Genomic DNA, 26,626 nt, shown 5'->3' on the forward strand with positions numbered 1-26,626 from the left:
TTACTAGACTGATCTCACAGTGAAATTGGAAACAGTAGACCGAGTTATCTCTAGCTAAAATCAGTCTGCATTTACCAAAATTTGAAACACTGCCCCCAGTGGCCAAAGCGGTAAGTGTTGTTGGGCGTATTGGCAGCGAGATCTTCCGGACGTAATGTCCACAGAGGGGCGCCAAAAACAAGTTGTGAAGCGAGATGTTTTCAGCTGTACAAGCAATAACACTGTGAACAGGAATGCATATTTTATTTACTGAATCCTTTAAACCCAAACCCTGAACCTAAACCTAACCATAAGTGGCGTTAAAGTGTAATGTTACAGGGAAGCATGCAACCTCCAAATCGCTTACTGTTGCACATCAAATCTCTCATTTCTGCCACTGTGGATCACGATTATTATGTGCTGCAGAGTGGACCAGACTTTTTGTTGTAAGTCAAAAGTCAAAGACAAAGCAATTACTTGAAAAAACATAGAGATGGGGAATTGCATTCCTATGCATTTAGTGAATCTAAACCAGAGCTTTTATATGAGTGAATAGTGAGCCAGATTGTGTCTGTACTAGGAAGATGTTTTCAAGAAGACTGTTTCCTTTCACTGAAACTGCTTCAAATTACACAAAGAACCAGAACATGAGGAAATGTTTCAAGTTAGCACAAAAGACACACACACACACACACATGTCCACTCTCATTCATACATAAGGGTCAAGCAACCCTTATATCTTGGTCAAAAATATAAGAAAAAGAAGGCAATACAATTGCCTTCATCTGGAAGGCTGAAAACACTGTAATACTTCATCTACTTTCTCTGCCCACAGTTTCCTCCCTGTCTGCAGGTCTTTCCTTTTAAATGGTCTTATCCGAGCAGCCTACGGAAATATGGAGGGGGCAACCGTTCATAACACAATGCACAATGCTCCCCCTACAGAACTATATGTGAGAGGAAATCAGTCTGCGAGGTTGTTTGATACTGGCAATGCATACAGAGAAAGAAAATAAAGGGGGGCAGGCAGGAGGAAGATGCTAAACAGAAAGAGAAAGGGAGGTAAAGAAAGAGTTGGAGGGTTAGAAGGTGGTGCAGTATCCCCATGTAACCCCATAGAACAAATCTTGTTGTGTAGGGGAGCTACTTTGAAACTGCAGTTTGTTACTCATAATTTATAACCAAGAAACCCTTTTATTTTCTAGAAGTCAGCCAATATATTTTTTAATATATAACCGATTCAGAAAAAAAAATCTATTTAAATCACAGCAGTACATACTGTATATGTAGCACAAAAACAATGAGTATCTCAATTAGGGTGACAGCATTTCCAGTATCACTCAATAAAACACCATCATATTTTCATATTTATAAGAAACAATAATGAACTAAACCTCATATAGTTTTTGAAATTATTGTAATAAATATAATATTATTTTGAGCCTAGATACAAACAAGAAGATGTACAAAGCGGTGCAGGCATTGATGCACAAACTTAACGAATTAACATTTTCTTTTTTAAACCAATTAGTTTACATGAATTCTCCAAGTGAACCAATTATCCACAATGAATTGGCCTTCCCTCTTCTTCATTTTAGAGAGTGAGTGAACATTTTAGGCAAACATGTTTGATTATTATCTTACTTGATTTTAAAGCTGGATGCAATACAATGTAACAAATACAGTGATATGGCATAGTTACCCATAAAAAAAAATCCCCATGGTAACCATAGTTTCTGTCAAAATACCATAGTTATGAGTTATTGTTACTACTGTAAACTATAATGCAGTAAAGGAATATTCCGGGTTCAATACAAATTAAGCTCAATCATCAGCATTCGTGGCATAATGTTGACTATCAGAAAAAAAAAAAACTGGGTTAAAGTGAGGCATGGGCAATGGGCCAATCTGTAAAATGTTAAAATACTCACTGTTTCAAATGTGTAACCAAAAGAATCGAACAGTATGTGTTGCCATGACAATTTAAGTAAACCCTGTAATCCTGGTAATTTAGTAGTCCACCGCAATGTTTTTTTTTTTCTCAGAGCACAAGATGATTTAAAAAGCTTTACAGTTCAAATAATAAAATAATTCTTAATAGAATTACTGTAAGCGCTCTTCGATAACAGTCAATTTCACATTTCTACCTTTAAACCCTCCAAAAATCGGCCCCATTCACTTCCATTGTAAGTGCCTCACCGTTACCTCAATTTTTGCTTCTTTTTTTTAAGAAAAGGAGGGACGAGTCAAAACGTATTTTTGTAGTAATCAACATTATTCCACAAATGCTGATGATTGAGCTTGTATTGAACCCGGAATATTCCTGTATTATGGTCTCTCTTTAAGAATCTTAATCACCAAAGTAAAGCCACCGTTATTTTTCACTGCATCTTTTCTTCCTTTTCATACAATGAAAATGAATTGTGACTGAGGCATCAGTCCCTTACATTCTGTCTAACACCTCCTTTTGTGTTTGATTAAAGAAACTAAGTAAATCATAAGGGTTTGGAACAACATGAGGGTGAGTAAGCAAAAAGTTTGTTCAAGGGTGAGCTATCCCTTTCAGTTAGTACCCTCAATACTTTAAGTGAGTTACTCCACAACACCGTTGGCATGAAGTCTATTTCTCCAGATAGCTCTTTCAAAAATGGAATCCAACTGAGGAACAAAACTGAGAAGAAACGCCCCCTCCTCTATTGCTAGCATTGATTTCTTGTAGGCTAGAAGGAAGGAAGGACTCTGCACATGTCATATTTCACAATAGCCCATCACATTCCTTAGTTTTGTCCCCCACCTCTTTTGCACGTACACCTAAACACACACACACACACACACACACACACACACACACACACACACACACACACACACACACACACACACACACCGGCCTACTTGAAAATAAAACTCAATTCACTCCCTAACACACATAATAAAAATATATGCGAACCTCCCATGCATGGAGCAGAGTCCAACAAATACTCATACACAACTGGAGTGAGATCCTACACTTGGTGTGAGACAATCCCTTGGCATGCAGCCAGATAACATGCTCGTAAGACTTGTTTTCAGCATGCTTCATTTTGACTGGAGGTCTATGGAGGAAGTCCTCCGGGTTAGATTGTAGATTTACAGCTGAGATAAGACTCAGTGGTGCAATCAAACTCATTCTGTCTCCGGTCACACATAAACACACAGCGCGTCTTGTTAAGTTTCACCATTTGTGACATTTATTCATAACAGATAGTCCTGATAATCGCTTATCGTGCTGATAGTACAACAGATCTGAGTGCAGTGTAGTTGTGCACTTCCTATGAGATAAGGATTAGAGCGCAACAAAAATGTTGCGGACTGAACTGGGTTGGACTTGAACCTCATGAAGCAAAAGGAGGCGTCTTTTACCTGGCCTCTTAACAAGAAAAATAATCAAGTCACAAGGTCGGGGTTTGGAGATCATTTAAACACTGTGCAAACTTAAGTGGAGCACAAGACAGCACATGTCAAAACTGGTTAAGTGTGTGTGTTATGTGGGTAAGCGCACAGAAAAAAATATTTAACTGTGGAGAAGGCACATTAAACCCACACACACACACACACGCACACACGCACGCACGCACACACGCACGCACACACACACACACACACGCGTTGGGTTTCCAAGTTTTATGGGGACTTTTCATAGATATAATGGTTTTATACTAAACAAACTTTATATTCTATCCCCTAACCTAAACCCTACCCCTGAACCTAACTCTCACAGAAAACGTTCTGCATTTTTACATAAAAAAAAAAACATAATTTAGTATGATTTCTAAGCGGTTTTCCTCAAATTGTCCCCACAACATCAAAAATTTTGGGTTTTACTATACTTATGGGGACATTTGGTCCCCACAAAATGATAAATACACACATACACACACACACACACACACACACACACATAAATAATTCAAACATAGAACTGTTCTTTTGACTCTGGTAATACCTTGGCAACATTACATTTTGGTAATACCATGTTTTTATTTTTTTTATTTTATGTGATATGGGATATATATGTTGTTGCTTTTTTATTTTTTTATTTTTTTTGCAGATGTACCATGGAAATATCTTTCTCGGACATGGATGAGCTCTAGAACCAAGATGAGGTCTAGATCAGTACTGCAGAGTAAAGTGCAGTGCAATTATTGCCCTAACCAAAGCTCAAACGGTCAACACGTGACAGATAAAAGGTGGGAAAGTCACGGGGAAGTTGTGCAAGGCCTTGTGAAGGGGTCTGAGTCAATTGAGATGAACAAATACAGGAAGTGACCTTAAAAAATGTGGCTGATATGAGTGAAAGTGCAGAAAAAAAATGGGCAGTTTTGCTAAATGAGTAGCGATGACGTGCCTTCACTGAGGGGTGAAATCTGTCACTCCATCTGTATTGACACGGATCATTACACAACTGAACCCGAAACTCATGCTTACGGAATATACTGTATATGGAGTACTATTAACATTTCTGAAGTAAATGTCAGTGTTGCTTGCCTGGTGTTATGACTCATTTTAGTGATTTCTTACCGGCCCCAGTCAAATGACCCAACCCCCAAATCTCTATGATATTCTGGTTAGGGTTGCGCAAGCTGTGCATAAGTTCTCATGTAAGTTAGGACGTAAAGTTAACACTAAGGGCTTTGTAACTACTAGTTAGTTTGTAACTAAGTCAGTGCTTAATTTGGTTGCACCACCTGTTTTTAAGGCAAGACTTAACTAGTAGGTTGTAAACTCTCCATAAAGTAATGCGTTGTCGCATAATATGATGTTTACCTGTATTGATCCAATAAGCATCCTCCAAATTTGTACACAGAAGTATTAAAAAGCCGTGCATTTCAGTTTTATGTCATTACGGTTGATATTCAAACCTTGTAACCTGTAACTGTCAGCTGTAATAAATTAAATCAACATTAAAATACGATACGTAATACAAGTAGATATGATAAATAGTATATTTGCCCTGTGTAAATAACAATATATAGGAACTGTAAATAAATATGAATACAACAGGCTGGAAAAATAGACATTTATTAATTTTAATATCCTATATATATTTTGAATGTGTTGAAACTTGACACCGGGTGATGCACCATAAAAACTGCACCGTTTGATCGGTTTCATGCTGAAGAACCGCTGAAAAGTATGTTTTTTTTTTCTCCCTCATAAATGTAAATGAGTGTAAATGTCAACATCATACTGTATGTCGAAAGGACTGAAGCCTATCACGCAAAACATGAGCTCATTGATGTCAAAATATCAGTCTGCTTTTTTTATTCCATTCGTTACTCCTGGTCGGAGTCTTCCGCAAATATGTAGTTTATAAGTTGGGTTACATTCTACCTAAGTTTAATGGTGCAAATATTTAATAGTGTGTTAATTGTGACTTAGCTCCACAACTAGGCTAAGTTGTAGTTTATGTATAAGCCTGGGTTGGGTGGTTACTTTTGAAATGATTCCATTACAGATTACAGAATACATGCTGTAAAATGTCATTTCTAATGTATTCTTTACTCAAGGTCAGTAACGCATTCTAAATAGTTTGGATTACTTCTTCAGCACTGGATATATACTAGATATTTTTTCACTTGTTTTGACTATAAAAACTCTGCCAATACAGCAAGTCAAAATACACATGTTAAAAATACATTCTCTGAAAAAACGAAATATCTTATGCAGTGTTTTTCTAAATCAATTTAAATCGAATTAATCTTGTTTTAAGGATTTTTAGATATTTTTACAAGAAACAAATACAAAGATTATGATTTTTGCCTTAATATCAAAGGTTATTTTCTGTGTATAATGTATTCCATATTTAAGTTTTATTTCTAATGCCGCTAAGAGGGTCAATGTGACGTATAAAACCATAAATCATAAATCAATCAAATAATTCAGAAGCACAGTTCTCAGCTTGTTTTGGATGTGTAGCATATATATAGAATATGGAATGCAGCTGCCTGCAAATTATAAGTATTTAAATGTAAATTACATTACTGTAAAGAATTGCAATTACAATATCAAGGCAATTAATCCACACAAACATTTTGTCATAATTGTGCAGCCCTAATATTTGCTTTACTAACCACCACTAATGAATAAGTACAAATAAATAAATAGATTAATTCATTTATAACAATAATCACTGGTATTAGTGGCCCACATTTGTCATCATGGGACAGCCATGCTGTGTGATATTTTTAAAATCATACAGACCTTTTTTTCTTCTTTATTTTTATAATTGAACACTACTCATAATTGGACATGCTGGCTTCAAATGTAGAAAGTGAGCCATCACTTGAGAAATGAGAAAATGCTTTTTTAATAACATTGTTTGTTATGTTAGAATAGCGTTTAATAATAGCCTAAGAACCAGTGTTTTAGTGCAGTTTGTGGAATTCTTTGGCGATCCCTTACACACCGTAGACAAACAGCGCACCTAAAATTTTCCCGCTCGCTGTTTTTGCTCTGTTTGTTATAAAGTGCCCCATCACTGTTTCACTGAGTGACAAACCACTCACAATTTTCAGTAATTGAGCATTTGGGCAGAGAACCAGTCCTGAGAGGCTATGGTACCTACCCTATCCGTTTCGACTGAATGGCTGTTGTGTTTCGGAATTATTTTGTTTTTGGATTCGCCGTAGTGTTTTTAGATTTGTTATGCCACTTTATGGCCACCGTACTTGACACACAGATACACACATGCTCGCCACCACACAAAACCACAAACACTCCGTCACGTGTGTGAAGCCCGGGTATGAGATTAGATAATGAGAAGTGGGGCAGAGCACTGCTGTGACATGCATTTTCAGCACCTTCTCTCCTCTTAGATTATGGACAGATTGAGCAGTTGATGTTGAAGACAAAACAGAGGCTGTGTGTCGAAAGCTGCAAGCATGCATGCTTGAAGATTCACAACATTCCACAGTAAATAAAGATGCACAGATACCTGTATATATACATACATGTACATATATTGCTCCTGCAATTTCTGTATTCACTTGGTCCTCCAAGCTGCTTAAAAAGTATACCATGGCCTTACCATGGTAAATGTCTTAAAACATTTTTTTTTTTTTTATTCCATATAATATTACCAAATATATAGCTCTGGAAATAAGGTAATTAAAAATTGCCAGTTTCTCTGGATGTGTTTGTGTAAAAGAACATTTTTGTTTCATTCTATAAAGTACTGACAACATTTCTCCCAAATTCCAAATACAAATATTGTCATTTAGAGCTTTATTTGCAGAAAAATCAAGTTTTCTTACAGGATAAACTTAAACGTGACTTGATTCATGTGTCCTTCACAAAAGACAACTCAGTTGTGAGGTTATCATGGAAGAAAACCAGCTTCCTTCTATTGACAATGGGCATTGGATTGGTTTTTCCAGCAGGACAATGATCCATGCCACACAGCCAGGTCAATCAAGGTGTGGAAGGAGGAGTACCATATCAAGACCCTTTCATGGCCAGCCCAATCTCCAGACCTGAACCCCATTAAAAACCTCTAGAATGTGATCAAGAGGAAGATGGATGGTCTCAAGCATCAAACAACGCAGAGCTGATTTAATTTTTGAATTTTCATGGTGACAGAAGCTTCCAGTGCACAAATAATACAGCAACACGACATAGAGATAATAATAATAAAAAAGCCAATAGAAAATATAAGTATATATGTATATAAAAATACACAATAAGACTAGACTATATTATATTATATTATATAATATATATATATATATATATATATATATATATATATATATATATATATATTTAGTAGGTACAAATTCAAATCTGTAATATACAGTGCAAGGGGATGTTATGCAGAATAGGTAGCATATGTTAAATAAATATAATTGGCTGTGTATTGCATGTAATTATTGCACAATAGGTCAGTTTAACTGTTCGTGAGATGGATAGCCTAAGGGAAAAAACTGTTCTAGTGCCTGACAGTTCTGGTGCTTGGAGCTCTGTAGCGCCGTCCAGAAGGCAACAGTTCAAAAAGGTAATGGGCAGGGTGAGTGGGGTCCAGCCCTTTTCCTCACTCTGGAAGTGTACAGTTTTTTAAGGGAGAGCAGGGGGCAACCAATAATCCTCTCAGCAGTCCGAACTGTCCTTTGTAGCTTTCTGATGTCCGATTTCGATGCTGAACAAAACCAGACAGTTACTGAAGTGCAGAGTACAAATTCAATGACTGATTAGTAGAACTGTATCAGCGGCGCCTGTGGCAGGTTGAACTTCTATGGAGTGGTGGTGGCGTAGTGGGCTAAAGCACATAACTGTTAAGCAGAAGGTTGCCGGTTCAATCCCCACAGCCACCACCATTGTCCTTGAGGAAGATACTTAACTCCAGGTTGCTCTGGGGGGATTGTCCCTGTAATAAGTGCACTGTAATTCGCTTTGAAAGCATCTGCCAAATGCATAAATGTAAATTTATGGCGAAGGAAGTACAATCTCTGCTGTGCCTTTTTCACAATCAATGAGTCAATGTGGGTCTCCCACTTCAGGTCCTGCGAGATGGTAGTGCCCAGGAATCTGAATGACTCAACTGCTGCCACAGTGCTGTTTAGAATGGTGAGCGGGGTCCCTCCTATTCCTCCAAAAGTACACAATCACCTCCACTTTTGAGCATGTTGAGCTCCAGGTTGTTATGACTGTACAAGTAAGCCAGCCGCTCAATCTCCCTTCTGTATACAGACTCATAATCATCTTAGATTAAGCCAATAAAAGTAGTGTCCTCTGCAAACTTCAGGAGCTTGACAGAGGGGTCCTTGGAGGTGCAGTCGTTGGTAAACAGGGTGAATGGTAGTGTGGAAAGCACATTCCTGGGATGAACCAGTGCTGATCGTACATGTACATGTATATACATAGATATATATATATATATATATATATATATATATATATATATATATGGTAATACTGTATGAAACTTTTGGTAAATTATATCTTCTTCTCATGGCTTAGTTGCTGTGTGTTAAAATGAATTTCTCTCTGTGTAGACATCCAGACAAACATAACAGCTAGTGTGTGTGCACAAGGTTTGGACATCTATTGCACTATCCCAAACTAACCTCTCAGCTTGAGATTGAAATTTATAGGCACACACCATCAGTGGTTGTCTATTTGTGAAAGCTGTCGGAGAGTGGGGATTTCTCCCTGCTGGAATCAAGCCTGACATACAACTCCAGTGCCAAATAGAAGCATATAATTGAAACCACACCTGTGTTTTTTGTGTATTTGTACTGCATATCTTTTCTGTACGTTTATGAAAGATATGACAAGATAAAATGTTTGAAGGATAGATATAAGAGAGAGAGAGTGAGAGAGAGAAAGAAAGAAAGAGAGAGAGAGAGAGAGAGAGAGAGAGAGAGAGAGAGAGAGAGAGAGAGAGAGAGAGAGAGCGCATTGGTAGTTCAATTGTTACAATAGTTTTACTTATTATTGCTCATGTTTATTTAAAGGTGAGGTGTGTAATTTCTGCACCACTACAGACGCCAAACAGAATTGTAAAAATAATCACTTTTTCAAACAGTTATCCCAAACAGTCCCCCTATTTGCCATTGGCTAATAAAACATATAGTCCTGCCTCCAAACCTGCTATGTTGGGCTGGTTGGGATGCTCAAACAAATAGACCATGTTTTAGAAGCACCACAGAGTCACAGTGTTTACAGTTTTAGGGAATAATATCCCAGCATATTAAACTGGGACATGAGAATGTATATTAAAATTAGCCTTAGAGAAAAGAGGAATCTGAGACAGGACAAAGACAAGAGAGAGAATTAGAAAAGAAGACACAATGGATGAGAATAAGCTTCTAAAATAATACAAATTAAGACAACTACATATCTTGTTAAGACTTTTTTTTAATGCCATACCACTTGCATATGGTGTGACAAATAAATAAACACGCACTAGTCAAACGTTAACTATAACGTTTCTATATCATACATTTACTACAAAGAAAGGAAGTAACACCCTGACCAGTGGCAGTATTCGGTCAACACTCGGGCAAGGAACTCAAAGTGTGTGTGTGTTCCTGCTTCACATCCTCAGTAAAAACCCTCTATAAGAAGTTGCATCTATTAATTAATTTGAGAGTTGCGTCTCCCATTAAAACAACCCCCAGTAAAAATGTTAACCAATTTTTTATAATTGCATTATCTTTCCTGAGGTCCACTGATAATGTCAGTAAAGTTGTCCAAAACTATCACAGTTTAGTTATAAATTATAATTTTCCACCCTGTCTCTAGCTCTCAGTCTCAAACGCTCAGTTTTGGCACAAGCATCTCCTTTAAACTTCAAGGTAAACACCCACCGTTCTGATTGGCTAACATTGTGCAGCACCTCAAATTCAGCCATATTTGAAACTCAATCAGAAGAGAATAAACAAGCTCTTCACAAAATTATAAAACAAAATTTCAGGGTTTACACACAACGCACAACCAACACATTGAATCCAAATATCTTAAACTATTCACTCAAGCACATCAGCACCATAATATCAAACAGTCATGACATATGAAATATTCATGAATGAACCTTATTATTTACAATTTTGCAGTCAAGTCCAAGTGTTTTTAACTGCCCCATTCTTCTTCAATAACAGTTCCTGGTTCACAAGCAGTCCACGCTGATATACGCAAATACACCGTCCATAGCATGGTGAAACATGACACACACACACACACACACACATAGGTGCACTGAGGTGAGATCACCAGAAACTCATCCAAATGGTTAAAGACATCCAACTAGTGCTTGTTAAAATATCCCAAAAATTGAAAATAGTTTGAGTTTTAACTTGACACCGCGTCTTTTACAAGTGGCACGATAAACATGACAATGGTCAAAGATGTCTGTGTAATGCATGTAATATGCACAACAAACTTCAAAATAGTACAGATGGGTCCTCTTTTGGTGTTCAAGAATAGTTGGTCATACTACAGGCCTGTCTATCTCTTTCTGTTTACGATACAAACTGAATACCAGTGGGCGGGGCGAAGGGTGCGATGACATGTTGTTGGGAGTGTAAATACAATGGAGCAATATCTCGTGACATCACGAACACACCGTTTCAAAACGAGATGTTTCAAAAGAGTTTATATAGTACAGTTACCTATTATATGTCTAAATATTAAGGAAAATTAGATTTTCCATTTCATGACCCCTTTAAGAGTCGTCAACCCCACTAATTTACTATTAGCCGACCACCATGGCACTTCCCTAGTTTGTTCATGTTACTTCATATTGTATTAGCTCATGTTAACATATACAAATCTTAATGTTAATAATGCATGAGTATATGTAGAAATTAACATTAACCAAGATGTCTAAGTGTCTAAACTATTAAAAAAAGATCACATTTAAAAGTGTTTTATGCCAGAGCAGCCCAAAAGTTTGGGTAGGTGTAGCTTGAAAGTTCTTGGAGGAGTAGCAGTCAGATATTCTCAATAGAAGTTTTACGTTCAATATAAAGTAGGAGATTTGATTGTCTGCAACAAGAAAACCAAAGGTCATATTGCTTCGAAAAGATATCGCAACCAGAGTCAGAATATGATGAAGGTCTGTACCAAATTTGGTAGATGTAACTTGAAAGCTGTAGGACGAGTTACATTTAGAAATGTTGGTCACTGGTTTGCGATTTTGAAAAATAAAACCTTAACACAAGTTTGTATGTTGGCTTTTGTTCAGATTTACCAACTTCAGTTTTAATTGTGGCTTAAACTAACCATACACAAAACTCTATTAGAGTGCTCACTGTCCATTCACACACACGCACACACACACACACACACACACACACACACAAACACACAAACACACAAACACACAAACACACAGCTGAGGTGCATTCAGCCTCGATATAGAAAGGTCTGAGCGCTACACACTACTTCCTCTCCATGTGGTGAGCAAATGGGAATCTCCAAACGACAGAAAATGCTTATATTTGTTCTAATATATTGTGCCCAAACACACACACGCACACACGCGCACACTCATGCATCTCAATATAGACTCATTGCCATCCCTGCTTTGCATTACCGGTGCAGTGGTGGTTCAGCACAGCCGTAGTGTTACACACTGGAACTAAACCTGTCGGGCTGTCTTCCATTCTTTCCTTGCGCGTGTACTTCTTCTGCGACCCTCAAGACTGTGTGTCCACTTCTATGCAAATTCCTTGTGTCCTGTGATATTTACTGCCTCTCCCTACAGTTGGTCTTGCCGGTGTCTCCCTGTGGTCCCACACACTGTCTCACTATCGCATTGTTTCTTCCTCGGTCAGTGCTGCACACGTATGCCTACTCGCACAAAAGCCAGGGTGAGCGCGAGGGTTAAAAAGAGAACAAGGGAAACTCGGGGAGGAGGAGATAAAGAGATAAAAAAAGAAAATCTTGCTTGAAGGGAGTGGCTAAAGCTCCCACACTCACACAGTTTTAAACTATGCAAAGACACACATAGACAGACACACACGGTCTATATTCTTGTACTGTGCAGTGGGACGAGGGGGAGGGTAGTGGTAAGAGAGAGGTGGAGACCACGTGGAGGTGTCAAAGCTGCAGTGAAAACTGGCCACACACACACACGGCAAATTGCATTGGCTCTCCAACACTCATTCAAACCCTTTCAAAAACAGTGACAATATTTCTTCAAGTTCAGTGGGGTCCAAAAATCTGAGGCCACTAATGAAAATACTTCTATTACTTCTATTTCTATTATTTTATTAGCAGCATAGACATTTTATTGAAAACTTGGAAAATAATGTAAAAGTTTTTATTTGATTTGTACCCCTTTTGCTTTAAAGACAGCACCTACTTGAACTGGCATGAGAATGTGTAAAAGAGCTTTTGCGTGCTTCACTAGAAGCAAGGCAATCTGACCTTTTGTACAAAGGAGTTAACATGGTCAATGTCACAAATATGCTTACATTTGAATTAGTGACCTAGAAATAGTACGACTCATTACTATTCATTGTTTATCATTTCCAAAACACTAAAACTTTGTTTATTTCTTTCTAGATTTAACTTGAAAAATTCCCAGATGTTCAATGTGGTCTCAGAGTTTTGAACCCAACTGTGAATCAAACAAAATGCATTTTGTAAATTCTGATTCCACATAACTGCTGAGACTGTTATGTGGAATCAGTTACACTTCAGATACATAGAAAACCAGTGAAGTGCACAGACCTTAGCAGGGGTGGAAGGTTAAAAAGCGGCACTAAAACCATGTTTTTTTTTTTTTTAAATACCTTGGAATACCATGACAGTATCATGAAATATGAACATGATCAATCATTCAGTACCATGGAATTACCCTGATAATATGGTGCATGGTGTGAAGGCACGAAGAGTAAGTGTGAGGGCGAGGCGATCATATGTCTTCCTCGAATGCTACAAGGTCCTTGAATAACTTATAACATGCGAGTAAGAGCAGCCGGTGGACTTTCTGGTGCCCTCCTAGGGTATGATGGTGCCCCGCTAGGAAGTTGGTGCATTTAGGGAGCTGCGGTACTGTGGTAGCCTGATGGTATTTTTCTGAAATTAATTAATGGCTTATTAGTTTCAATAAAACCAAACTGGCTTTGGTTGATCCTGACAGCTCCATCAGTTTGTCAATATTCTATAAAAGATTTATTTTATCACTGAAAGCAACATGACGGCTCCCATTATAATTCATAAATCTGTCTACACTAGTGGTACATGATGTTGGAAATGCAGTAGCAATCGAGTATTATTCTTTTGATCAACTTACAACACAATACTTGGAGTGACTTTTTATCTGACCTGTTACTCGTCTGAGGTAACAGCACTTCAAAACGACACTGTTTGATACCTTTAAGGACACTCCTCCCGGAGGGCATGCCACTCGAAAGCTTGTCTAAAACAAAAGTGATAAAATGAATCTTTTCTTGGAGGGCCCTTCCAAAAGACAATTAGTGAAGGGTACATTCATACAGTAATGCCATGTTTCCTTCAGAGTACCCACTTCAAGGGCACTTCAGAGTGAGTGTAGGGCATAAGGAGGAGTGCGCTCTTAAAGCCACCTCTGCTTAATTTTCTTTAATACACCCACGATTTAAAAAGAAATCTCATAACACATTAAAACTGTTATTGTGAGATTATGATGAGATATTAATAATATTTTAATTATTTTTATTCATTATTAAAATGCCTTACCATTTGATTTGTGAAGGAAAGGGGCAGGGGAATACGTTTTAGGCACTTGTGACAAATGTTGCATGGTGAGGATGTAAAATAAAATAAATAGTTTTCATACAAAGTGTGACTTTTATTCCTTTCCACACATAATTCACACAAATTACAAGTAAAATGGCAGATTATTCATTCATAAACAGTTATTTTTCGCCCTTATCTTCACACAATGCGATCTTATAACATCCACAGTAATCACTTTAACTATAGTGCATGACTTGTAAGGCGCCACATTTTAACGTTAGTATTACATAACCAATTGCACTTACAAGAATTTGCAGTACGCTCAAATTGTGCGGTAGCTCAACTAATAGAGTGCTGCACTTGAGATGTAAATGACAAGGATACAAGTCCTGAAGAACATGCCACATTTGTTGAAAGTTACATAGAAGTACCACAAAATGGCACGGTTGTTTGAGCCATTGAGTTTTTCATCTCATATTTGCTTTTATGACACTACCAGTTTAAGGTTTAGGGTAGGTGGGTCAGTTTTGTTGACTCAGAGCATAAACCTTACAAACCTCTTCTGTTTGGGGGAACATTTAACTGACTTTTAGAGCCAAACAGTGGACATTACACATCAGAACAACCGTGGTGCGTGTTAGGGACCACATAATGTCATTTTGCAAAAATGTTGCCACAGTCATGCAACTTTCATGAGATCAGGCTTCCATCTGTACATGACCAGCACCTGACCTCAATCCCATTCATTCCATGACTCACGTGTTTTGCAAAAGAACGCAAGCGATTGACATGTCCATGAGCATTTATGAGCACAAGTTGTTATCTGTAGGTCTTTCAGAGTCTTAAGAATGTGAATAAAATGTGCATTTTTTTTAATGCATGTGCAGTTGTTTCTCTCACATTTGATCTCTGAGTTACAGTGGTAACTGTGCCTTGGCGGGCTGGCCTTCAAACCAACACTGTTGTATGTTAAACTAAAATACAAGGAGCATTTCAAAAAGAATGAAATGTAAAATTATCCTTCGCATTTAGTTTGTGAAGGGGCCAGCCTTCCGCTGAGGAGAGCTAGAAAACAATAAGAATGGGAGCAAGAGCGAGAAAAGGAGAGAGCGCATTCCTTCAGCCGACAGCTGCCAAATTGGAAGAAAAAACAACAACAAAAATGTACTGGTAAGAGACCAGAAGGAGAGCCAAAGAGAGGGGGAGAGAGGAGAATGGAGGAGAGGAAGGATATTGTGGCCACGTCCACCACAATATTTCAGCACAAAAGGCCCTAAAACTAAAAAGACAAGAGATTGGGATGATAATCACAAAGCGAGTCGAGCGAGAACAGATGGAATGGAACGTCGAATCGCACAAGGATCCAAGTGTCATACTGACACATTTACAGACGAGCAGGGAAAAGAAAGTAGGTCAAAGGCCAACCAAAGGGACTCTCAACCTCCTACTCTCATTCTCATATGCACACGCGTGCCAAAACACTGAATGACTTCATTTTGGTTAGCTTACAATTAAATCAAGCATGATGAACAGCAATCACAGACTATGCCATGTGAATTAAAAAAAAAAAACATAATCCTGGTAGATGTGAAGAAATTTAGGCTCTTAGCAGGTGTGTTTATGCAGATGTGATGTATCTCATTTAGAAGGAAAAGGTGACGTTACACTAGGGGAAATTTTAGTGCTATGATCCTTTTGGTCTAGTAATTATTTTCACAGCAGTAGATGGCTGGTTATGCAAGTAGGGTCAAACAGGGCATGTTAATAAATGTGTGTGTGTCAGACCCTAAGGCACGTTTAACATGGTTAAAACTGCAGCACACAGGTGTGCCGACACTCCAATTCAAAACTTTGACATATAACATGAGTACTGTGGTGTATACCTAGTGTTAAACAGGTAAAAAGGGCAATATTTCATTTTTAAAAAGACCTTATGAAATGGCTTGAAGAGTGCAGTTTACTTTACTGTGTTTCCATATTTTCTATTGGAACAGGAAGTTGTGCACGACATACTGAAGGGCTTATTCCTTTTATTTTAGTAGCCAATAGCCTTAGTTTATGTCACAGCCATGAACCTTGACTTGCTACTTTGCATGTGATAGGAACAGGAGGGGCAGGAACTTTCTCATTCTAAAGAGCATTTTATTGGACAGCAATTTGGATATGTGCAAGATGTGTCATCTACATTTTTGTTCCATTATACCAGAAGAAAAAGACTGCCCATTTAAAATGTGTATATACTGCATGTTTAAAGTTAACTTGTCAACTTTTAGGGACACACCAGCAATAGATGGCCAAAAAAAGAAAAATGGTAACAATTATGGACTAAAGCCCCAAAAACTAAAATTTCTCCAAACTATGGCCTGCTCAAGCTGGGCAACAGTAAGATACCCCAACAATAGACAAATGCAAAATCCCAAAGCAAGACCTAAAAAATAACTTGCATCTGCCCGCTGCAGACACGAGGCATGTGCCACTCCCCATCTCCCAGAATGCCTCAGTAGTGTGACCCGCTGTCGCGTGGCATGGCCAGGCAGTGGTGAGCATACTCGTATTGAGAAAGGAAACCGAGAGTAGTCAGAGACCAAAAGGCATCTCAGTTAAAAAGAGATGACAGGAAAGCAGACGGTGGCACACAGGAAAGAGAGGGTGTACAAAGAATGAAAGCTGTTCATACTTTCATTGAAGCATCTGCACAAACACACAGACACCTTTCCAGAAACACTGACACCACAAACACACATTGCTGCAGAGATATCAAAGACTCCAGCAGTTAATGTAATAATGACACAGGGGCTCTTTTGAGTAAGCAAGCCATTTGTCGTTTAGTGGACAAAGCGACTTACAAGACACTTATTGCAGAGACAGTCCTCAAGCAGTCTGAGGTTAACACTGTATCCTAACCAGACGTAAAAGTAAGTCTGTCTGTCCACACTGTAAGTAAAAAAAATTGTGCATGGAATAGGTACGGAGCACTAGTTCTTATTCAGTACCAGCTGTATTTTCTAAAAAGTAAAAATGGAGCTGAATGATATTCATGGCTAAACGTTAATGTTTCTAGAATGTGCATTCTTCCGCCATTGTGTATAAAACACTTTGCTCAAATACTCTGACAGTGTTTCCTGCACTCCCATTCAGCAGCACTGCAACACTCAATCAGCAGTGCGCAATATATACACAACAAGTGTAGTCCGATTCTCGAAGAAATTACTCTTATTAGCAGGTTATTTTGAATCAAAACTGCAAAACATACAGTATGTCCAGTGAAGTCCGTTTCACAAATAAATGAACTCAAGAGTCAGTTTGTTTAAATGCAAAACATACAGTGCGTGCAGTGCAGTCTGATTCTCAAGCAAATGAGTTAGTTCTTTTAAATATACATCCAAAGCATACAGAATAGCTGCAGAAACAGAAACAAGCCACTGACAAAATGCTTGCAGGCCACTAAATGGCACATAAGGAGGGAAAACTAAAACATATTGTGGATGGTCACTTTACATATCGGTCAGACACTCTCTTCCTTTCAAAGTGTGTGGTTCTTGGCCAGAATAAGCTCTAATGTCAACCTGAATTTATGCTGTAAGTCAATTGTCTGGCTAGATGAGACTTATCTTATATCAATAAATGTGATGGCACTGTACTTGCATTGATTAAATCTGGTGTAAACGATAAAAAAGCAGTGAAAGTGATGAAATTCTCAGTGTCTCAACCAAAGCTCTTTACTGGTGACTCATAACACCCACTGAGGCCTGACAAAAATATTTTTCAAGGGCACATTCCCAAAGATCCTCTCAGTTTGTACAGCTGTGATATACAGGGGAAGGTATAGTTCAAGCATGCTTTCACTTGAATCGTTGAAGACATATCACACATCTATTTAAAAATGTCAAACCCAGTTTAAAAGCTCCAATTTGCATGTTGAAATTACAATACCATAACAATATGGTATATGTCCTTCTTAAATGCCCAAAGCTTTACATTCACCTGCCTATTTGATGTATTTCACTATTATTACTTTAGGCTCATTTTGGGCTTTAATTGGCTCCCCTACATAACTCACACAGAGGCTAATGGTTTTTGACATGACACATTTGGGCATGTCTGAATAGCAGGTTTCAGGCTTACACAATATTTAAGAGTGATGCCAATATAATGAGTTACTCAACATCAGTTTGGCTCTCTGGTGGAAGGGAGAGGTGCCAGCATTGTGTTATCAGTGCACAGGATTTTGACAGGCTGAATCAGAGGAACTCCTTTAAACACAAAGGAAAGTCTCAGACAGCACACCTGCGGATCTTTCACTGATCAATAGATCCATATTTCACCCAAAAATGGCAAGTGCTCACCAAAATTAGAAGCTTCAATTAGATTGACTATAGTATCAGCCTCAGACTGCACACCCACAGTTTGTGTACTAACCATTTGACGCTTGCAGCACACACAATTGGAAACACTTTCTCAGTCCAGTCAGACCAAATCTGATCAGCTGACTTCTACAGGATTTCTGAGAGCCTAGTTTGCACTTGGTTTTTTGTGCTGTACTTTCACCCTCTATAAATTCTTTGATTTTCTCCCCAGTATTCTTTTGTGCAATCGCCCGCGGTGTCTTGCGCACCATTATATAAATGTGTTATTTTCCCATGCCGGTCTTTAATTATGGTATGAGACGTCTCTGATAACCCCGTCCCTAAATACCATGTAATGACAAACCTGACTGTGATTGGTCACTTTACATGTCAGTTAGATAGCTTTTTTTTGCCTAAGTGGGCGGTTCTTTGCCAATTTAAGCTGCGATAAACCTTTGGCTAGTCAAAGGTCTGGCTACACAATTGACTACTACACAACTTCTGGGAGACAAGATGCACACATTTCTATCAGTCAGTGTTGGGCAGAAATGTACTACATGTAATAAAATCAATCATTGGTACTTGTAATTAGATTACATTATACTGTTAAATGTACACAGTCAGATTAGTTACTTTTTTTGGATTATATGATTACATATTGTTTACATGACCTATCAGTCTTGACTTTCAAAGAATGTAATGTTTAACTGACTTTCAATGTTCAATTTTACTAATGTTTAATGGAATGAGTGTAAATTATTGGTACTTAATACACAATATTTGATTTATTAAAAAATGCTAAAAGTTTTTATATTAGATTACCTCAAATTGTAACGTAAAAGATTGCATGACTGATTACAATTTTAGTTGTGCAATTTGTAGGGCTGTCCATTTAATGTGCTAATCTAATGTGATTAGTTATATTATTATATATATAAAAAAAAAACTTAAAAAATAAATGCAATTAATCTTGCCTCTTGACATACATAAATTATGTAATAAAAGTACATATTTTTCTACCATCAAAGCATTTCCCGCTTTAAGTACATGTAATATGTAACATGTTTTTATGAGCTGCATCAGCAGGGGGTAGTCGGCACGCCTCAACAAACCTCACAAGAAGCACAGCCACAGACAGAGAGCAATGACACATTCTTGACACCTGGACAAAGCACAACAGAATGAAGGGACCTCCAGAAGTGATTTTAATTGAGTCAGCTACTTTAAACTTGGCACAGCAACTTACAATGTGTTGTTATGGCACTAAAAACCAGGGAGACACTCCAAAAGCATCCATCTGACTCAGCGCAGATGGAACATCACAGAACATGTCCTGTGAGAACAGGACAGATTGACGAACTCAATTGCAAAATGGATTGCTGTCGACTGAAGGCATTTCTTTAATGATATGGGAATAAATCAAACAACATATTGACTTCTAAAGTCACATTTTGCATTGTCTAAACTCATATACTTTATTAATGCAATATATTTCAATCTGAATTATACAATAGAATATAATTTATTTGAATTATTAAGCATTATTTATATTAAATTATGGGATTATTTTACTATTAATTAACCGGCATGCCATGTTATGTAATTCATTTGATTTAAAAGTTTACATCGATTGACAGCCCTAGTAATTTGTAATAAGTATCAGATTCCATTAAGAAATCAGTCCATCAAAAAACAAAGGCCTGTTTACAACTTTGAAAAAGAATATTTAGGAAGAACTAAACTATGAATTTGTCAAAATTTGCAATCAAACTTTTACAAAATATTAAAAGTTTTGTTTGCGAAACCATGATCACAGACTATAAAACACATATTCTACTAATTTCTTTGGTTTTCCCTATACAACCATTCATGAAGGCTGATGCCCCATATTTTTTAATGATGTACTATTTTATTGTACTATTATTGTCTACTATTGTGATATCATAGATTTCTGGGGGGGTTTTTCCTGAGTTTTCACATAAAACTAAAACGAAATGTGGTTGTTCATTTTATTTTTAAAGAGATAAAAGAAACCACAGAAAGCTGTGGTTAGTATGTATGTGGTTGTTTATAAAATGAAGACAAAGCAGAAAAGAACTGAGGCAAATATTAAATATCTTAAGAGACTCTGGTAATAACGTTTACAGTACTCAGACCTCCATCACTCCACCCCGTGAAGAAAGAGGTTTGTTTTGCCTCACTAAATTAGAACAAGAGTGAGAGAGAGAGCCGCAAATACACCAACTCGCATTCATGCATATGCACAGCTGGCCTCCACAGAGTGATAAGGACATTTGAGGTCAAACCAGAGAATGGCAGCTATGAGCAGTGGGAGTTATAAGACAGAGAGAGGCAGAGAGACAGACAGACATACACAGCAGGGGATGACAGAAAGGAAAGAGATACATAGAGAGAGAACCCATAATTGGGTGAGACTGATAAAACAAGATATGTTCTACATACAGCAATCAAATGCAAACTAGCATTTAGGAAAATGCCTCCCACCTCACACTAGTCTTGTGTAGTCAAACTTTTGACTACTGACAAAGTCTGGTCCACATTGAGGCTTAGGTCACCTACACACTGCTAAAAGATCAGATGCTGCATTTGACAAATAGGAATGTGTAAGCTATCTTTGGAGGGTGTAGATTCATCCAGCGAACTGGATTTACAAAAGCACAACTGGACCCACCTCTCTAAGATTCTCATTGATCAACAGATGCTTACGTCAGAGTGTATTGCAACAAAAGTTTAAAAGTTCTCAATTTTGGTTGCGTTATGTTTTGTCACTTTCACAAACTTCCGTTGCACTCACATCCAGATAATAGACTGTGTTATGCAATATTCAGTCATAGCTGGAAATTTTGTCCCCCTTGGGTAGATATATGTAATGCATGATTAAAGGTTTCTGTCACTAATTCCTGTTGTAGCTGATCACATAAAGCAATATTTGTGTGACGACCACATGAAGTACTTGTACTGAATTTGTTAGCTCAGTACAACCCCAATTCTGAAAAGGGTGGGACAGTATTTAAAAAAAGGAGTGATTTTTAAATTATAATCACTTTTTCCTAATTGAAAGCACTACAACTAAACATTAAATGATGTTTTACCTTGTGGATTTCATAGTTTTTTCCATGTATAGTCATTTTAAATCAGATGATTGCAACACACTCCAAAAAAAGTTGAGACAGGCGTCATTTAAGACTACTAACAATGAGATAAAATAACAAGGCGATGTGAAACAGGAGATGTTAAGCAGGTGAGGCAATCATGTCATAGCATATAAGGAGCCTCCAAAACCAGCCTAGTCCTTCAAGAGCAAAGATCAATGAGAGATGTCAATTTGCCAACAGATTCTTCAACACCGAATCCACTTTGAGAACAATGTTCCCCAAAATCAAATTGGAAGGATTTTGGCCATTTCACCCTCTACAGTGCACAATATAGTTAAAAGATTCAAGGAATCTGGTCAAATCACAGTGCGTAAAGGGCAAGAGGAAAACCACTTCTGAATGCGCGTGATCTCTGATCCCTCAGACATCACTGTCTTACAACACATTATTCATCTGTAATGACATATAGTAAACCTTAGTCAACACCATTTGCCACTGCATATACAGATGCAAGTTAAGACTTTACTATGTAAAGCAGAAGCCCTACATCAACACTGTCCAGTAGCACTGCCGACTTATGTGGTCTCGGTCTCATCTTAGATGGAAAGTAGAACAGTGGAACTAGGTTTTTTGGAACAATGAGCCCACATTTCAAATAGTTTTTGAAAAACACAAGCCGTCGTTTCTCCTGGCCAAAGAGGAAAAGGACCATCCAAGCTGTTGTCAGTGTCAGGTCCAAATGCCAGTGTCTGTATGGGCCAGGGGTGTGTCAGTGCCCATGGCATGGTAACTAGCACATCTGTGAGTGCACCATTAATGCAGACAGATATGTACAAATTTTGGAGCAGCATATACTGCCACCCAGCACCGTCTTTTCCAGGGACATCCCATAATTTTCAGCAGGACAACTTCAAACCACATACTGGCCGAATAAGCAGTGTGGGTGCTAGATTGGCCTGCCTGCAGTCCTGACCATCTCCATTGAGAATGTGTGGTGCATTATGAAGCGCACAATACGGCAATGAAGACCCACAATTGTGCAGCTGAAAACCTGCATAATGGATGAATGGGGGAAAATTCATCTTTATAAACTTAACAAACTTGTGTCTTCAGTACCTAAATGCTTAATAAGTGTCATTAGAAGAAATGGTGATGTTTCACAGTGGTAAACACTCGACTGTCCCAACTTTTTGGGAGTGTGTTGCAATCATCTAATTTTAAACTAATGTTCATTAAATAAAAACAATTAAATTCACAATGTTAAACATCATATAATGTGTAGTTGTAGTGCTTTCAATATAGCAAAGGGTGAATATAATTTACAAATCACTCCTTTTAGTTTTAATTAGCATTTTTCATACTGTCCTAACTTTTTTCGGAATTGGGGTTGTAGGATAACATAACCATAGCGAATGGATGATGAAATGCTTGCTTAGCACACTAGGCCTATTTGGTTAGCATGCTAGCCAAAAATGCAAAGAGAAACATTTCATTTGGCAACATTTCATTTCATTTGGTTTTATAATTTGATATGTAATATATAGCTTACACAACATTAATTTATGTACTTTCATGATTGAGAATACATAAATCCTCAAGCGACTGAGGGATTTCCATTCATCCACCAAACAGAATACCCAAAACAACTATTCAGGCAATGAAATCACTTTAGGGTCCTACGGGACAGGATTTAATGGAGGGGACTAAATAGTGCATGATACAGAATGTTTGTGACCTTGATGTTGTTGATTTTTGTTCGTTTGTTTGATTTTTCTTCACTAATGCTTTTTTTAGACCTGTCAAATTGTATAAATAAAGCAATTATCTCATCCCACTATCTGTTGCAAATTCATGGATTTAGACATTTTGGGTAAACTTTCAGGCAAAAATAACAGTGGTTCAAGTTCTGCCAGCATTAGTTTTGCAACCGGTCCTTTATAAGCTGGTACTAGAGGTCAACAGATAACGAAGGTGGCAGAAAAGGCTGATATCCGATTAATCAGCCATCAGATTTTTTTAAAGTGTTTACTGTATAGAATGATAAAAAAAGTGGTCTTACTATAAAGGGCACAGACACTGATACTCCAAAATGAATAAAAAGCAGTTTATTGTGCAACCAAAATTCCAATAATAACCAGAACATTTCTGATTTGGTGACTAACAAGGGACTTTTAACTATAAACAAGCCAGCGAAGACTCTAATTTTAAAAACAACAGAGACTTGGCTCTGTTACAATATTCCATTTACCAAATTAAGCTTTTTTTAGCCTATACATTTCACCAGATGAAGAGTTTTGTGTATATTTCACAAGATGAGGTACATTGATGAGCCATAAAAAAACAAAACCTCCAAAAAAGCAACTATCGGCACCAATTAATCAGTAAAAGCCATATATAGGTCTACCTCTAGCTGGGACGTCCCATATTGTGGCCGAAATGCAGACCGTAGACACTTGCGGGGGACCCCTGTCCTGTATATAAATGCTTAAAATGCTCTAGTGTCCCGTATCTGGTAAAAATGTGGCAATCCTAGTCGGCACCTTAACCCCTCTGAATCAATGCATGAAGATGTCCTTTGTTAATAATTGTGACTCAAACAGCATTTACTACAAGTCCATCCAGATAGTGCTTAAGATTTTACTAAACGTAAATGTAGACATACAGCAATAGAGACCGACCACACACAACATAGTACATCTCGGAATCGAGATCCAAAAGCTTGTATAGCTTGATTTGGCCACAAATTCCTTTTAGGGCTTTTCAGCTTCAGTGCATTTCAACCAAAGCCTCTTCTTTTAAGGAACCCAGTAGAACCGAGAGACCTTGAGCAGAAGTTACACAGAGGCAGTGTCTGTTTTTCAGAATAGTTTTAGCATAATTCATACAAGCTGGGAGAACAAAATAATTAACTTGTTGTAACAGATATCAGAGTGTTTGTGTGCTTACAAGCACTGCAGCATTGACTCTGGGCTATTACAGCAATAGGTATGGACCTTGGTAGCAGCAATTTTAAATCCACACATAATTAAGTCTCTTTGTTATCACAAGCCACACAAATCCCACAGTACAGCTTACAAATTGAAGAAGCAATGCTTACTGTCTCTGAAAGCTGGGATTTCTGCATCCCTGCGGTGCCCCAGCAAATGTGTGTATTTGCTTTTAGAGTGTGTGTGTGGGTGCGCATTTGGCTGCCCACCCCTGCACCCTTCGGCAGCATCGGCTGCATTCCTTGCATCCCTGTTTCCAATTAGCCTGGAAGAGTACTGCAGTATGGAGCGGCCATGAGAACTGAGTGTAAACAATACTACTATAAAACCGTGTTAAGCCACAATGTTCTATGCAATATTTGTTTTCACTTAGATTTGTTGTGGACCGGAAAATGTTGGCTGTAAATTTCTTGGTTGTATTTCTCTTCATCAGTCCTGAGAAAAGAAAAGAAAATTGCTACTTGAGGCAGTTGTAACAGCTACTGCACGCTGTCCTGTGCTTTTCTGTTAAATGCACCAAAGGATTTTTGCCTGCGATGCCAGATGCAAAAGACCGCCACATTTACATGCAGACAGAGCAAATTAAGCTTTTGATCTTTTGACATTCCAGTAAATCTCGGGAAGCATAAACTTCAATACACAATGTTTCAAACCCATCTGAAGTTTGTGCATGTACATAATGAAAATGACAAATGGTTTGATGCCATAATCCAACAATTCCTCTCATGCAAAGCCACGAAAACGTTGTGTTTTGCTGCCATAAGCTATGTGGTTTTATGGATTGTATGCTACAAACTCTGTGTACTCAATAAGACTCAGAAAAGCTGTGATCAATCATTCAGCAAATTCAAAAAGTATATTAGACCTCCTCTGGTATAATGGTACATTTGTACCATGATAGCCTACTATAATATACTTTAAAGAATACAATGGGATTGTGGCATTATTATCACTGTAGTTTCCTAACAACAGAATATTGCCATAGGCGTCTAAGGCTGAATTGGTGTAAAAATCACATTGTGATTACTTAGGGGTATTATCACTTGGTCACTTCATGTGTTTTTAATTATCGGATTGCTATCAGATTAAATAAGCACACTCCGTTTACAATTAGCCACATCAGGGTGTCCCCGCTGATGATATAAATCTGATCTTCAATACCAGTGCTTTATGCAAATAAAAGTCCACTTTTCACTTCGATTTTTACATTCCATACATAGAGCCTTATTTTTCACCTCCAGTGGTGGTTTGAGTGGTCTTTTTATGATCGGGCAGCAATCCAATCAGCAAAAATGCATGAAGTGACCAAGCGTACAGGTATATATATACCCCCTTAGACAAAAATAGAGAGCGCAACAAGGACCGCCTTATATTGCAGCTGTCTTTGCTACTTAAGTAATTTAACCCATTAATTATTGTTTTTCATGGGGATTTCATAAAAGCGTTCTAAGTCATGAATCAAAACAATCAGCATGTGTAATCAACACTGAGTGTACAATCCAGAAGAAATCCAGACAAACCTGACAAAGTGAATTACAACATTACAAACTTTGATTTGAAGCAAAAAGTATTTGAAAATGACGAAGGTACTTGACTGTGTATTTAGAAGTCCTATGAATCCATTGCAAATCATGCAATCAAATAAAAAAAGGATGGAAATACTGTACATACGTAAAACTATTGATTTTATGTTGCTGATTATAAGTATAGAAACAATATATATTAAGTTTATCACAACATATTTAGACATATACAAATACAGAAGTACTTTGAGAGTACTAGAAGACCAACTCGATTGTGTCATTCACAGTGCATCATGGGAGTAGGCGTTCGCTGCAGTCCTCATTTGCTATGATTTGCCATGATTCACTGATTGGTGGACCATACTCAGCATAATAAATAGGAAGTGTAATTCTTCACCAGGAATTCCGCTATCAAACCCATCATATTTTTTTATGAATTTTAATTAACACAGACTGATGGCTTCAAC

General features: G+C 37.7%; 1 protein-coding gene across 5 annotated transcripts in view; it reads right to left on the minus strand.

Annotated features, from left to right (window-relative positions):
- Nucleotides 1–26,626, minus strand: part of LOC127618208 (echinoderm microtubule-associated protein-like 4) — a 94,428-nt gene that overhangs the window by 40,644 nt on the left and 27,158 nt on the right. For 4 of the 5 annotated variants that reach the window (XM_052090530.1, XM_052090529.1, XM_052090528.1 and 1 more), the window contains exon 1: nucleotides 12,056–12,331. The exons of the other annotated variant lie outside the window; for it this stretch is intronic. In XM_052090530.1, coding sequence (XP_051946490.1) covers nucleotides 12,056–12,125 — 70 coding nt within the window. In that variant the 5' untranslated portion in view covers nucleotides 12,126–12,331. Of the gene's footprint in view, nucleotides 1–12,055; nucleotides 12,332–26,626 lie in introns of those variants that run through there. 5 annotated transcript variants of the gene reach the window in all.

The sequence above is a fragment of the Xyrauchen texanus genome, chromosome 24, assembly GCF_025860055.1.
Source record: "Xyrauchen texanus isolate HMW12.3.18 chromosome 24, RBS_HiC_50CHRs, whole genome shotgun sequence".
NCBI classification, from domain to species: Eukaryota; Metazoa; Chordata; class Actinopteri; order Cypriniformes; family Catostomidae; genus Xyrauchen; species Xyrauchen texanus.